Source organism: Melopsittacus undulatus, chromosome 11, assembly GCF_012275295.1.
Source record: "Melopsittacus undulatus isolate bMelUnd1 chromosome 11, bMelUnd1.mat.Z, whole genome shotgun sequence".
NCBI lineage: Eukaryota > Metazoa > Chordata > Aves > Psittaciformes > Psittaculidae > Melopsittacus > Melopsittacus undulatus.
The window spans coordinates 8,932,656-8,947,866 of NC_047537.1; the positions used below are offsets into that span (position 1 = coordinate 8,932,656).

At 60.9% G+C, this 15,211-nt stretch overlaps 1 protein-coding gene across 2 annotated transcripts in view; it reads left to right on the forward strand.

The window, feature by feature from the left end:
- The window catches only part of LOC101868973 (protein Niban 2), a 26,206-nt gene continuing 10,995 nt past the window's right edge, over nucleotides 1-15,211 (forward strand). For both annotated transcript variants that reach the window (XM_034067369.1, XM_034067370.1), the window contains exons 1-2: nucleotides 1-146; nucleotides 13,657-13,787. In XM_034067369.1, coding sequence (XP_033923260.1) covers nucleotides 92-146; nucleotides 13,657-13,787 — 186 coding nt within the window. In that variant the 5' untranslated portion in view covers nucleotides 1-91. The remainder of the gene's footprint in view (nucleotides 147-13,656; nucleotides 13,788-15,211) is intronic.

Genomic DNA, 15,211 nt, shown 5'->3' on the forward strand with positions numbered 1-15,211 from the left:
TGTGGGGCGCCGCGCTGCCTGGACCGCCCTGGGCGCTGCCTTCCTCCTCCTCCTCCTCCTCCTCGCCCGCCCCGGCCCGGCTCCGCTCGCCATGGGAGATGTGGTCTCCACGCACCTGGACGAGGGTCGCCGCCAGCACATCGCCGGTGAGCTCCCGACCCCGCTCCCCTCATCCCATTCGGGCTCTCCCCATCTCTCTCTTCAATCCCCCCCTTTTCCCCGTGTTCCCGCAAGCCCCCCGCCTCCTCTTGCCCTCTTTCCCACACTTCAAACTTCCTTATTTTTCTCGCCTCCCTTTTTTTTTCTTCCTCTTCTCACCACGTTGCATTTTCCCTGTGTTTTCTTCTATCCCATGGCTGGACGCATCCCGGAGCGGGGCGCGGGAGGGAAGGGGGGGATATCCCGAGGTGCTTGTCTGCTTCCCAGATGAAGGACTGGGTTGTGCCGAGGGTGTTTGTGTTGGCTCCGCTATTCCTGCGCTTGAGCTTCCCCGGGCTGCGGGAAGGGAAGGCGAGGAGCCGGGCTCCGGATTGGTGCTGGCAAGCCGGGTCCTGTGCCGGGAAACCACTGTCAGTGTGGGATTCGCTGGGGCTGGGCCCGCAGATGAACTTTCTCCCCATTAGCAGTGCTGGGGGATCCCTAGGGAAGCACTTCCCAAGGGGGGTTTGGGGCGGAGGGAAGCAGCTTGGCTGCGCCCTTGGGGTACCCCTGTGAATAGGCAGGGCTCGGCGTGGCCCCCACCAAGCGCTATGGGACGGGGAAGGGTGACAATGTGCTCATTGACGGCCCGGGCGTCGCTGCCCCCGGCACAGGATGTCTGCTCCGTCTGGGAATCGCCTGGGAATGGCCGAACGTGGAATTACGGCTTCTGTGCAGTGGGATTGGGGCTGGGAGGGTGGCGGGGGCGTCTCACTGGTGACTGACTCGACCCCTGTAAGTGGGGCCACCCCCCCCCCCCCCCAAGCTGCTTTGAGTCGCTTGTGCTGTGTTCCTGGGGCTCCCGAGCAGGCAGGACCTGACCTCCCAGCCCTTCCCTGCCATGCTCTGGCTTCAGTTCCAGCTCCCCAGGCTGAAAACCCCACAGGCAACCCCACAGCGAAGCCGCACCTTGGCCGGTGGCTTTGTGCTGGACCTTGTGCAGCGAGCTCAATGGCTGGGGTGTGCCGAGGGTTTGGAGGTGGCTCTGTCCTATCTGTCTTCTATCTCCACCATAAAGCCACGGGAGCGGCTCTGGAGTCCTTTATCCCCAAGGCGTTGATGGCATTGATGGAGCAGCGTGGGGTGGCTGTGGTGGCACCGGTGTGTGATGGAGCCCATGGGCCGTGCCGTGCGGGCCGGTTGGCAGGAATGCTGCCGTGGTATGTGGCTCAGCAGGGTGCCAGCAGGTTTGTGAGCTTTGGATGAGGGTTTGTAACTCGCTGTGGGGTTCGTGTGTTGCATACTTGAAACTCAATGGGGTTGCTCCAGCACCGGCTTGGCCCTGCTGCTCACTGCATCGGGTCCAAAGCACATCCCGAAACTTCCTTCAGCTGTGCATAGATTGCTCCCTGTCCAAGCCCCGTGATCTGAATCCTGAAGAATAACAAGGAATAAGTATGCAGGAATCTGTGTCCGCTGGGCCAGAAATGACGTGTTTGAAGGTCAAGGTGATGGTTGCAGCCTGGCAGGGACTGAGCCGGTTACACTGGGGGGATGCAGATGCGTTCTCATGGGAAAAACAGGATTCCTGGCAAACTGGATGATGGAGATGAGGCTGGTGCTTGTCCCGTGCCGTGCTGCAGCCCTTGAGGTTCCAGGTGGGTAGGAGGGACCCTCCTGCACTGGGAAACCTCTCTGGGAGGTACTGGAGGCACTGGGTTCACTGAGACAGAGGCTCCGTGCTGGGTGAAAGCCCCAGAGATGGGAGGAGCCAGAACCCACCAGGCAAGGCAGGACTTGCTGTCAGAATGCAAAGCAATGTGCAGGGAGAACTCCAGGCTTCCCTGCCTGGCTTGGCCTGTTCTCCTCCTCCTGCTGCTGCTGGGGATGGATCCATCCCCTCTCCAAGCAGCTTTTCCTGGTTGTCCTATCAACTCCGGGGAGCTCGGAGGAGCTTCCGGGCTGCTGTGGCCCCTGATTGCAGCAGGGATGGGGACTCGGAGCTTGACAATGCTCCCTGTGGATCTTGCTTCCACCAGCAGCAAGCCCTGGGCAGTGGGGACATGGGGAGAGCCTCATTCAGATCCCGTTGGGAGCTGTGGGATGAGTGCTGCAGGTGGGCTAAGGCAGGAGGGAGGCAGTGAAAAGCCTTCCCATGCTCTGCAGTGTGGTCTCCTCTGCGCTGGCCCCTCTGACATCAAACCTGCCTTCCCTGTGAGGGTGCTGAGGCACTGGCACAGGGTGCCCAGAGAAGCTGTGGCTGCCCCATCCCTGGCAGTGCTCAAGGCCAGGTTGGACACAGGGGCTTGGAGCAGCTGCTCCAGTGGAAAGGGTCCCTGCCCATGGCAGGGGTTGGAGCTGGAGGAGCTTTAAGGTCCCTTCCAGCACAAACTATTCCATGATTCCATGATTCTTTTCCCCCACTGCTGGTGCTCTGCTGCGCATCCCTGACTCCCTGCACTGTCCCAGTATCCCTGCACTGGGGCTGATGGGGCAGCCCAGGGGTGGGATCTACACTGGGGTGGTGCAGCTGCAGCTCCTGCATCCTTTTCTCCAGAGTCTCTGTGACCGCTAAGTGCTTCCTCCTGCTGCCCTGCTTGAGACATCATCCTGGCCTGAGTCACCCGTCTCTTTGCCAACACCCTCGGGCTGCCCTCCTCCTCCTCCTCCTCTTCCTCCCAAATGTGGGTTAGGAGTTGTTCCCAACTCAGGGCCTGCGCTCTCCTCCTTGCTCAGTGATGCCCAGCACAGGCCCCATCCCTGGGGACACGAGGCTGGCAGGGATGGGATGGAGAACCTGAGATGTCACCGCGTGCCTTTGGGTTTGCACAGTGTCCCCTCCTGTCCAGGGCAATGGCTGCCATCAGCAAGGGGCTGGGTGAAGCTCTTCCCTCGTGTGTCCCAGCTCCATGGACCCCTTCTCCAGGGGGTGACATGGAGCAAGGCAGGCAGGAGCTGGGTGGCTCTGCCCCCTGGGCCTGGAAGAGCCCAGGGCTGCTGCAGGATGCTCCAGGTGGGATGGGGAGGTGGGTGGCAGCGCAGGGAGGGTCCTTGGGAGCTCACACCTTGCTCTGGCATTCCCAGGGAGTTGCCAGCTCCTTAATTACTGACTAAAGGAGCTGTGAACTTGGGGTGGGACCTGTGCAGGTGTCAGCCCACACAGTGGTGGCATTGGTGACACCGAACCTCAACCCCACAGCCTTCCCCCTACAGCACCTGCCAGGCATCAGTGGCTGCGTATCCCTGATAGCATCCCAGCCTGGTTTGTGTTGGAAGGGACCTTAAAGCTCCTCCAGCTCCAACCCCTGCCATGGGCAGGGACCCCTTCCACTAGAGCAGCTGCTCCAAGCCCCTGTGTCCAACCTGCCCTTGAACACTGCCAGGGATGGGGCAGCCACAGCTTCTCTGGGCACCCTGTGCCAGCGCCTCAGCACCCTCACAGGGAAGAGCTTCTGCCTAAGATCCAACCTGAACTTCCCCTGTTTCAGTCTGAACCCATCACCCCTTGTCCTGTCACTGCAGTCCCAGATGCAGAGCCCCTCTCCAGCATCCTTGTAGTTCCCTTCAGACACTGGAAGCTGCTCTGAGGTCTCCACACAGCTTCTCCACTTCATGCCAATGAGGAGCATCCTCCTCCTCCCGGGAAGCTGTGTGCTGAGGGGATGGGCTGCGGGGTCAGGTCTGGTGGTGCCAGTAAATGCCAAAGGCTGTGGGAACAGGTTCCCAGCAGTGGGAAGAGGTTTGCTGTGGCTCCCTGTGCATGGCTCTCATTTCCTAGCCTGGTCACTCATCAGCTCCTGGATGTCCTGGCTGCCGGTGATGGGCACTGGGGCTGGTGGGAGGCTGAAACCCTCACCCTGCCGCAGGGGGACCAGAGCAGGGAGCTCCGATGGGTCCTGGGATGTGTGTGTGGTGTCTCCATTCCTCATGGAGTCACCATCTCCCTGGCACGCCAGGGCTCCCTGCCAGGGCAAGGGCTGGTTGTGGCACGCCAGGGCTTTACCTGCAGCTCTCATGTCGGGACATGGGGCTCGCTGGACCAACGTGTTGGGGCAGGGGACGTTGTCCTCGTGTGCTGGTGACCTCCCCATAGGGGCAGGAGGAGGGAGCCCTCCCTGTGCTCAGCCTGACCTCCATCCTGGGAGTTCCTCCCACCCCAGCAAAGGGGGATGTGACTGAGGGGATGGAGCAGCCTGAGGAGAAGGACCTGGGGGTGTTGGTCAATGAGGAGCTCCCCATGACCTGGCTTCAGTGAGTGCTTGAGCCCAGAACCCCCCCATGTGCTGGGCTGCACCCCCAGAGCGTGAGCAGCAGCTCAGGGCGGGGATCCTGCCCCTCTGCTGTGCTCTGAGCAGCTCCAGTGCCTAAGGGGCTGCAGGAAAGCTGGAGAGGGGCTTGGGACAAGGGCCTGTAGGGACAGGCCAAGGGGAATGGCTTGAACCTGCCCAAGGGGAGACTGAGATGAGCTCTTAGGGCTGAGCTCATCATAGAGCTCAGCTCTGTCCCACCCTTCTGGGGACCATGGGGCTCCGGTCCCTCTGCCCCAGCCCCACATCATGTTGCAACAAGCTCCCACCCATGGTGCTGCCATGCTGGGGACAGCAGAGGTGATGCATGGACATGGGGACAATCACTGAAACAAACACTAAAACACACTTGAGTGTACCCACAGCTCTGGTCCATGGGGACCCAATGAGTGCTGGGTGCCATGGGCAGACCCTGTGTGCAGGAGCCTGGTGCCAGACTGTGGGAAGGAGCCGTGTCAGACCCCCCATCCCATTTCCAGCCCTCCTGGAGCACTGCAGGCTCTAGTTCACATCCTGCCCTGCCCTTGCTCCCGAGGAGCAGGGATGTGGGGTAGCAGAACACTGCTCACAGGGTGGGCTCCTGCCTCCACCACCACCGCTGCGCCCTGGACATCTCAGCAGGGATGCAGGGATGCTCATCCACACAGCAGGCAGGGTGAGGTGTGAAGGCAGGCGAGCTCCGGGTCTCCATACAAAGCCCCTGCAGGACCCAGCTCTGGTCCTGGAGAGCTTGGAGGCAGGAGGGGAGGAAGGGGCAGAGCAGAGCTGCTCATTCCAAGGACGCTTCCTGCAGCTCCTGGACCGGATGGGGAGGAAAGAGTAAAACTCCACCTTTTCCCCCCTTTCAAAGGGAAAGGGCAGCAGTGTTCAGTGCAGGTCCCAGCTCCCGCTGGTAGAGCATAGTGCCCTTCTCCATGCCCTCCTGCCCTGGGGGGCTCACACCCCACTGAGATGGGAGCACCCAGGATGGGATGTCCCCATGCAGCAGGGATGGATGGGACAGCTTAGGGCCTGGTGTGATGCCCCTTTGGGGGTTTCTCTGCATGATGGAATGTGCCCCAGTGCTGGGGAGACCTCAGTGCTGCTGTGTGGGGCAGGAGAGCAGCACTTCCAGCTCACAGGCACCCAAAGTGGCAGTGGAGCTGCAAGGGAATCTTCCCGAGTCTCTTACTCTGATCCCAGTGCATGTAGAGCATCACCTGAGGACAGAACCCAGCCTTGGGAACATCCCGGCCTTGGGAACATCCCTGCCTTGCCTAGGAGCCACGTTGCTCTGCTGGATGCTGCCCACACTCCCATAGCAAGGAATCATAGAATCATGGAATGATTTGTTTTGGAAAGGCCCTTAAAGCCTCTTCTAGTTCCAATCTCCTGCCACAGGCACATGAACTGCCATATCTCCAACCTGAACTTCACCTGTTTCAGCCTGAACCCATCACCCCTTGTGCTATCACTGCAGTCCCTGATGAAGAGCCTCCTCCAGCATCCTTGTAGCCCCCTTCAGATACTGGAAGCTGCTCTGATGGAAGATGCTGGTGATGCTGCCAGCCCCATAGACCTGTACTCCAGGGCATCACCCTCCATGGGGAGCAGGGAGCATCAGGGGGCACAGCATGGGACAAGCACTGTGGGGCATGCGGGACCCTGGGTCCTGCAGAGCCCAGGGCAGGCTCAGGGCTGTTTTGTTCAAACACCTCTTGGGTTTGGTTGGGTTTTTTGTCTGGACACATAAAGGGCTTTGTTTGGTCTCCTCCCGTGGTGTGGGATTGGGTTTCCCACTGGCACTGAGCAGCTTGGAGCATGCCAGGTGCAGCTCCTGTCTCTGGGGCTGGGCACAAGGGGCTGCTGCTTGTCCCTGCCAAGCGCAGGAGCATTTGCTGGGGCATCCCATAGATTGTACCCACCCCCTGGTACCGGGAGCCTCTGGGACCCAGAGATGCCCAAGTTCCATCACAGAATCCCAGCCTGGTTTGTGTTGGAAGGGACCTTAAAGCTCGTCCAGCTTCCACTGGAGCAGCTGCTCCAAGCCCCTGTGTCCAACCTGGCCTTGAACACTGCCAGGGATGGGGCAGCCACAGCTTCTCTGGGCACCCTGTGCCAGCGCCTCAGCACCCTCACAGGGAAGAGCTTCTGCCTAAGAGCTCAGCTCAGTCTTCTTTCCCCCTGCTCTGGCCCCTTTGCCTTGGGTTTGCAGCTCTTCTCCAGCCTGGCCATGTGCTGGTGGGACCCTGGGGACAGAGTCCATGCGTGGTGATGTCTGCAGCCAGGTCCAGCACCAGGGTTTGGGGGTATCCAGCTTGAGGCAAGCTGCTCCATGGGAATGCTTCCTCTACCCACAGCTACTTCCCTGCCTGTGGGATGTATCCTGACTGTCCTGCGAGTGCCATCACATCCTCTGGTGGTGGGTTTAGCTCAGCTGCGGTGCCTTTGTGGGCCCTGTGGCTTTGGAGCATCCCCACTGAAGCACCAATCAAAGGGAAAGGGATGAGGGATCAGGCAGGAATGGGAGCACAGGAGGGGGATCCTCTGCCCGGCTCCCTCCCATTTGGGAAGGGAGGTTCAGTGCACACATCTCATGCTGGGCTCCATCCAACCCCAACCAGCTCCTCCAGAGACGTGTCAAGGCCCCAGATGCCGTTTGTGACTCACGTGCACATTCCTCGCACGCAGCCTTGTTCCCGGAGAGCAGCGGGACACCAGCTGCAGGAAAACACAAATCCCTCATCCATGGGGCTGGAAGCACTGCCAAGCCACGGGAATGGGGGTGATGCAGGGCGCTGACTCTGGTGGGCTTGGGCAGCAGGAGAAACAAGTGATGGGCACCAGAGAGCGGGGTTTCTTGTTCCCATGCTGAGGAAGTGCTGCTGAAGGTGCTGCTTCACTTTGGCCCCATGGATTTCGTGCCTTAGATCCTGCCGCAGCCGTGCTGGGGCAGGTTTGTTTGCACTGGGCTGGGAGCAGCATTGTGCAAGCATCGCGACTGGGTGAGGTGTGTGGGGACCAGGAGGGTGCTGCCGCGGTGGGGATGGACCCCTGTGGGATGAGCCTCACCATGATGCAGCCGGGATGCAGCCGGGATGCAGGATGCTGCAGGGACCTGGTGCAGGCACCAGCAAAGAGCCATGTCCCCAGCGGGTGCCCCAGCCTGGAGCTGGCACCGCGGCTGCTTCTGACTCATGTGGGGGCAGAGCCTTGTGATGCAGGGGCAGGGAGAGGATGAACCGGTTCAGGCCTGGGCCCATCTGGTTTCTCCTCCCAGGCTCTGCTGCCTCATCCCTTCCTGCTCAGCCCCCATCCTGCCCACCCTTCCCGCAGCCCTGTGAGTCAGAGGGCAGCGGCTCCTTGGGATGGGGGGGGGGGGAGCGGGATGCTCCCCATTCCCATTTGTGCTTCCAGCTGTAGCTGGGAGTGTTCCCAATGGGGGTTGGAGCGTGCTGGAGGCAGGAGGTGAGCCCTGTCCTGCGGGTCCTGCGGTGCTGAGCTGGAGGAGAGCACAGGGAGCTCTGCTCCCAGTGTGTTCCAGGATAAACTCAATTCAGGGGACAGCCTGGGGCAGAGCCTGGGCTGGATGCGGATAGGTTTGTGTGAAGGGTGCATCTGGGTGCGGGCAGGGAAGAGGGGAAACTGTCCCCATCCTCGCTCTCTTCCCTGATGTCTTTCCCTGTTTCCATCTCTCCTGCTCTGCATGAGACGGGATGCTCGGCTGGGCCAAGCCAGGCCCATAGGAGGGAGGTTGTGTTTCTGGGTGGGAATGACCTCCGATTCACATTCCCAAATTTGAGGTCTGCCCTGGTATCCCATCCCTGGCCCGCTGGGTGCGCACCCTGTTCCTGCCGTGCCATGCACCCCATTCCCAGTATGCTGTGTACCCTCAGTGGGGGATGCCCAGACACATTGTCTGCACTATGCCAGGATTCAGGATCCTGAGGAGCAGCTGGCAAACCCCCAGGTGTATTTAGACCAGTACAGGATCGCTGGAGCAGCCTGGCCACCCTTCATCCAGCCACTGACATCAACCCCCTTGTGATGGGCTTGTCCTTGTGGTGGGTTCTCCTTGCTGGACAAGCCATCTTCATTGTCCTCCTGGGCCACCAGCAAGAATAGGAGCAACTGGAGAATGGGATGTGAGGGGCAGGACAGCGGGATCAGCATGGATGCTTGGATGACTTTCCAGGTGCTTCCCATGCTCCCTGGTGCGCAGACAGGATGCTGGGACCCTCCAACCCCTCTCACATGCTGGATATATGGACCACTGTCTGGGTGGTGACAGCCAGGGATGTCCTGGTGACAGCATCCCTTGCATCCAGGAGCCGGTTAGGGTTAGGGTTAGGGTGGGAAAGGGCCCCTTTTGGTTTTGCTGCCTTTACCCATGTGAAGATCACAGCCGAGGGGTGAGCTGGCCGAGCCGGGATCACCCTGTGCCACCCCTGGGTGTCCCTGTGGGTGCCATCGGTTGTGCTGCTGCCCCAGTGACCCTCCTGCACTCCCTATGCATTCCCTGGCTGCATCAGTGATAACTTCAGCTCCTTCCCCAGCAGCCTTGGCCATGCCCTGCCAGCAGGATGCCCGTTGTCACCAGCAGCATGGGGCAGGTTTAGATGGAGCTGAGGAACAATTCATGCCCCAGAGGGTGCTCAGCATTGGAACAGGCTGCCCAGGGCAGGGCTGCAGGCACCGTCCCTGCAAGTGTTCACACAGTGGAGACGAGGCCTCAGTGCCATGGGTTAGGGGTGGCCTTGGCAGTGCTGGGAATGGTTGGACTGGATGAGCTGGAAGGGCTTTTCCAGCCTGGTTCAATGACACCCAGCAAGGGGATGTGATTTCCTGGTCCTCCCGAGTGTCTGCTCTGCAGGCACATCCCTTTGCACCACCCCACTGCTGAGGTGGCAATGAGGGGACGTGGGACATGTTTGGGGGGAGCTGGGGCTGACTCAGGCTGTCCCATGGGCTATGAGCCAGCAAGCATCCATCAGGCGTGTGCGGGGGCCAGGGCTCCACAGCCCCGGGCTCTGCCTCAATGGGCCTTTGTGTCCTTGGCTTGATCCTTCTTTATGTGCTGGAGCAGGAGGAAAATTCCCTGCCTCCGGTGAGGCATCCCTGCGGCATCCCACAAGGGTTGGTCATGCTCCCACCCGTCCCGGCCACAGAGACTGGGGGGGGCTGGGGAATTTGGGATGTCAAAGGCTCCCTCTGCCCTATCCATGTAAATGGCAGGAGGAAGGGGGTCTGGAAGGTGTGACAGGAGTGAGGATGGGCTCTGGGGTTGGGAAGCGGGATGTGGGCTGCAGGGAGCATGCACACGGGTGTTCCTGCTGGGATGTGTCAGATGCTGGGCTCCAGCCTCTCCTGGGAGTGTGTGCATGGGTGTGCATGTGGGGCATGTACCTGTGTGTGCATGGGGGGTGTGTATGGGTGTGCATGTACGTGCATGTTTGTGCATGGGTGTGTGTGGGTTCACGTCCTGCTCCCTGTCCTGTCCCTGTCCCTTGGGGCCCGGTGGTGCTGCCAGCACACGGTGGGGAGCAGGGGACAGCTCTGCATCCCCAGAGGCTGCCAGCACCTTCCTGCAGGGTGCAGGGGGTGAAGGCTGGGTCAGATCCATCCTCCCTGCCTTTTTCTTATGCTTTAACCCTCTGCTGCCCACCCGAGATCCTGCCACATGAGGAGAGGGGAAAGGCCATTTCCATCCTCAGCTCCTCGGGTATCTCTGGAGGGGCACAGGGGTAATGCTCATCTGAGGAGCAGCTTTGCCCAGCACTGTGCAATGCATCCCAATGCTGAGGGAGGCTGAGCTGGTCCCCAAACCCTGGGAGACACCAGGGTTGAGCCATGTCCCAGCTGGGCTCTGTCCTGGGTGGGATGTGCTGTGAAGCTGTGGATGGGTCATGGATGCATCTGGAGGATGCTGAGCAAAGGCAAAACAAACACTGCTGTTGGGTATGGGCCAGGCAAGCTGCAGCAGGACCTGCAGAGGCTCTGACCTCCCATTGCCAGAGCTGCTGATGCTGCTGACCTTGGCCTGGGCTATTTAAAGCATCGCTCTCATTTTCACATGGTTTTGAGGGGAGTGAGGTGTTGAGCACTGGTGCTCCAGAGCTCTGCAAGCAGCCCTGGTGGTTCTGTGAGGAGTGCAGGCAGCACATCCAAGTGGCTGGAGGGAAGGATATGCTCAGGCTGCCCATGCTGCTCTCCAGGTGATAAGGGCTCTGGGCTGGTCCTGGAGCTCATGGGCTGTGTTTTCCCCTTGGCTTTGCTCTGATGCTGGGGTTGGGGCTGGCCCTGCTCATATGGGAGGTCAGGATAAGAGCTGGCTTCTGCCTGGAGATGTGCATGTGTGTGGCTGCTGATGGTGCTGGAGATGCTCCCAAGGCCGGGCTGCTGGACCAGCCTGGGCAGCTTCCTGTGGCTTCTGAGGGTGGAATCCACCTCCTGCCCTGGTTCAAAGGGACGGGTGCTGGACCAGGGCTGCTCTGCCCAGGCTGTGACCTCTCCATAGGCGAGGGCTGCACGTGCCTTTGGGCTGCAACCCTGCCTGCTTGAGGACTGCTGCCTTCCCATTGGGACTGTTGTGCTGGAGATGCTTCGGGCTTGGTGACGATGCTTCGGGCTCCGTGGTGGCTGTGCTGGCACAACCGGTTGGGGAGATGGGCAGGAGCAGGGCCTGGATGGTTCCACCCAGACAGCCCTCAGGCTCCTCTGTCCTCAGGTGTCGTGGGGACAAGGGCAGACCTGCGCTGCCTGTTGGGTCACCCTGGCAGGGTGTCCCTGGGGTGCTGCTCTGCTGTGCCCTTGGCGTGCTGGTGGGTGATGGGGAGGCCATGCGGGTCCCTGGAGATGTGATGGGGAGGGATGGAGGTGGCTGGGGATGTGGAGCTGATGTGGCATAGAGCCATAGAGTTAACCAGGGTGGAGAAGCCCTTTAAGAGCATCAAATCCAACCATTCCCAGCCCTGCCAAGGCCACCCCTAACCCATGGCACTGAGGCCTCGTCTCCACGCTGTGTGAACATTTGCAGGGCCGGTGCCTGCAGCCCTGCCCTGGGCAGCCTGTTCCAATGCCTGAGCACCCTCTGGGGCAGGAATTGTTCCTCAGCTCCATCTAAACCTGCCCTGGTGCAGCTTGAGGCCGTTTCCTCTTGTCCCATCCCTTGTTCCTTGGGAGCAGAGCCCAGCCCCTCCTGGCTCCATCCTCCTCTCAGGCACTTGTAGGGAGACTTCAGGTCCCCCCTGAGCCTTCTCTTCTCCAGACTGAACCCCCCAGATCCCTCAGCCATTCCCATCACACTTGTGCTCTAGCCAAGCACAGAGGGCAGAGGACGGGAACCCCCTGCTGATGATGGCAATGGGTGCCCTGACCCCCCCCAACCTGCAGCACCCTGGGCACTGGCTCCTTCACCTCCCATTCCTCCCTGAGCAGCTTTGGCTGCAGGTCCAGGAGGGACAGGAGCTGTGTCCTTTGTCACATCCCAGCCCATCACTAGCTTTGTGCTCCCAGGGAGGTGCCAGTTCCTGTCCCATCGGGAGCCCCGGCACCCCTGCACTTCCTCATCCTCCCATTCCCCTTTCCCACAGCCATGGCCAGGACTAACCCACACGTGGCTGCAGGCAGATAAGGGGTCAGGAGCAGCTTTGCACTGCGAGGGCAGGGGCAAGGTCCTGGGCATCCCAACCACCCCATGGGTGCTGAGGCACTGGAACGGGTGCTCAGGGCAGTGCTGGAGTCACCATCCCTGGGATGTGCCCCCCTGTGTTCCCTCTGCCCCCATTGAGCTGGGCAAGGTTTGATCACTGCAGGTGTTTGAGTGCACATCTGCTTCAGTGCCTGCAAGTCATCGGCTCCTGCTTCCCATTGGCTTCAACATTCCCATTCGGGCCCTGGCTACCCAGGGACAGCGAGTGACAAAGGAGCTCCTTTTTCCCAGGATCTGGAAGGAAATGAACCCTTGGAATGGCCTTCCCAATGCGAGCAGTCTGCGTCGCTGCCCGGAGCCGCAGCCAGGCTCAGGCGGAGCTGCAGCACAGGCTCTTTTCCAGGGGAAAATGCCAAGCTCGGGGGTGAGGAATTTCCCAGCTGGGATGTGCAGGCGCCTCGCTCTTTGCCACGGGGAAGGGCTGTTTAACTGGGAAGGGGCTGTCAGCTTGATGCTGGATGTTTGCCTCCATCGCGGCGCATCCCCCCCGGGACAGCTTTATCCCAGTGGTGTTTTCCCCTCATCCCATGGGATGTGCAGCATCCCCTGCGGCAAACGGCTCCTTCCCTGCCTGCTGCTGGGATCTTGGCTCCGGTGAGCGGTGCCAGGGCCAGCGTGGGGGGTGTTTAGTCTGGGTTCGTGCCCCCAGCGCTGCATGGCTCCTCCCCAGTGCCTTGGCACCGGCTCCAGCCGTCGGGAAGGGCTGGAGGAGACTTGGATTCCTTCCTTTCACAGGCTCCAGGGCGAAGTTGAGAGCAGGATTCAGAGGGGAGGCCAAAGGCAGCCCTGGGGAAGCTGCGATGCATTGGGAAGGGGTTGGTTTGGTGCAGGAGCTTCATGGAGCTGGTGTGGGGAGAGGGGTGGGTGCAGCGTGGGGCAGGGGTTTCTCTGTGGGGCAGGGTGTGCATGGGGAGGGTATTCCATGGGGCAGGGGGTTCTCTATGGGGCACAGTGTATGTGGGTCAGGGGTGCTGGCAAAGGCTGGGGGGATGCAGCGCCACTTGCCCTTGTGGCTGATGGCCCAGTAGGAGCCTTGGGGCTGGGGGGGTGATTGCAGTGTCCCTCCTGCCCCAGGCATCCATGAGGCTGCTGGGGAAGGGGATGCTCTCCAGCACCATGGGGGTCTGACATGGGGGGGGGGGTGGGGGGGCCGGTGAGTCCTTTCCCCTTCTCATCTCCCAGCTGGAGCATCGGAGCTTCCCCACCCCTCTGTAGGCTGGTCCTTATGGGGCACAGCGGGGTCGGGTGGGGATGAACGATGCCCGGGGCTGGAAAAGGGTTGCCCCCAATCTCAGTGTACAAGGCACAGGAAACCATCACCATCACCGGCATCAGCTCCACATCAGGAATTCCCTGCCAGGGAGTGGAATCCACGGCATCAGTGTGAAAAGGCCAACATGGAGCGATGCTGCTGGCCCCATGTGGTGCCTGTGCCCACGGGGAGGGTGTCCCGGGGAGGGGGGGTGCAGAGGAGCCCCCCCCATCCACCCCTGCTAACACAACCACACTGTCCCCCTGCAGAGAGGACGGGGAAGGTGCTGGGCGAGTTCTGCCGGTGCTATAAGGAGCAGTTCGGGGTCGCGCTCTTCAACAGTGTCCGCTATGAGATCGAAGGCAATGGGGGGCCCCAGGCTCAGCTGCTGCACCGCAAGGTAAGAGCTGAGGGGAGCTCCATCCCCATTCCCACCGCACCTGGGAGTCCAGCCCATCCCTGTGGCATCATGCACCGCCCTGGGGTCCCTGGGGTGGGTGTTCTTCCCAATCCATGCAATGAGTGCACCCGGGTAAGGCTGGCTCTTGGCTGCAGCCCCTATGGAGGCTGGTGGCTCCTGGACCCCACTGTGCCCAGTGAAGCCCCAAGCAGGATGTGCTGGGCTGTTGCTGGGTGTGAAGGATGCTCCAAATGCCTGTGGAGGGCAGGAACCCCTTGCAGGCATCCCTGACCCCATGGGGAAGAGGAGCTTGTTCTGAGCTTCTAGGAACCTCATGCCTCCTGCCTTGGGAAAGGTCTCTGAGCATCATCCCTCCTTGGTGCTGTGGCTGCAGCACCCAGGGGTGGATCCTGCCCTCCCTTCCCACCTCCAAAGGCAGATGCACACCAGACGGGGATGCTCATCAGCAGGCAGGGTTTGGGATCCCTCCATGGCCGGGTCAGTGGAGCTGCTGCTCTGGAAGTGCAGTGGAAGCAGGAGGAGATGTGGTCGCATATGGGAATAGGCTTCTGTGTTTGTGCAGGGCTGGAAGGGGGGGGGGGGGGGGCTTTCAGGACAGGGATGGGGCTTGGAGCAAGCTGCTCCAGTGGAAGGGGTCCCTGCCTGTGGTTGGAGCTGGAGGAGCTTTAAGGTCCCTTCCAACCCAAACCATTTCATGGTTCTATGGAACCACCCCATAACGCCCAGCACCAGATGATGCTTAAATGCTCAGGGCCTCATGGAGGAGCAGTGCCAGGACCAGGCTCTCTTCTCCTACCAGCCCTTCCTGCACATCCAGACCCTGGTCCCTGTCCCCATTGCTCCCAGTCCCTGCAGCAATGGTGCTGACAGCACAGGGCACTCCCAGCCCAGCCCAGCTGTTTGGCACATACCTGCCTGTCACAAATGCATGCCAGGGTTGGGTGGTGACACCTTGGTGACTGCCTGGGGCAAGGAGGAGGTGCAATAAGCTGGAGCACCCCGAGTGCTGGTGGCCATGGAATCCCTGATAGCATCCCAGTCTGGTTTGTGTTGGAAGGGACCTTAAAGCTCCTCCAGCTCCAACCCCTGCCACAGGCAGGGACACCTTCCACTGGAGCAGCTGCTCCAAGTCCCTGTGTCCAACCTGGCCTTGAACACTGCCAGGGATGGGGCAGCCACAGCTTCTCTGGGCACCCTGTGCCAGCGCCTCAGCACCCTCACAGGGAACAGCTTCCTTACATCCAGCCTGAACTTCCCATCTCATGGTTGAGTGTTCCCAAGTCAGAGCTCAACACCTCACTGGCATCCAGTCTCTAGGGCTCCATCTGCCTTGGGCAGTGCTTCTAAAGCTGCTTCTCCTTGGTTGAGCCCCCCTGGGGAGATGCTGATGCTCTCCTGGAGCT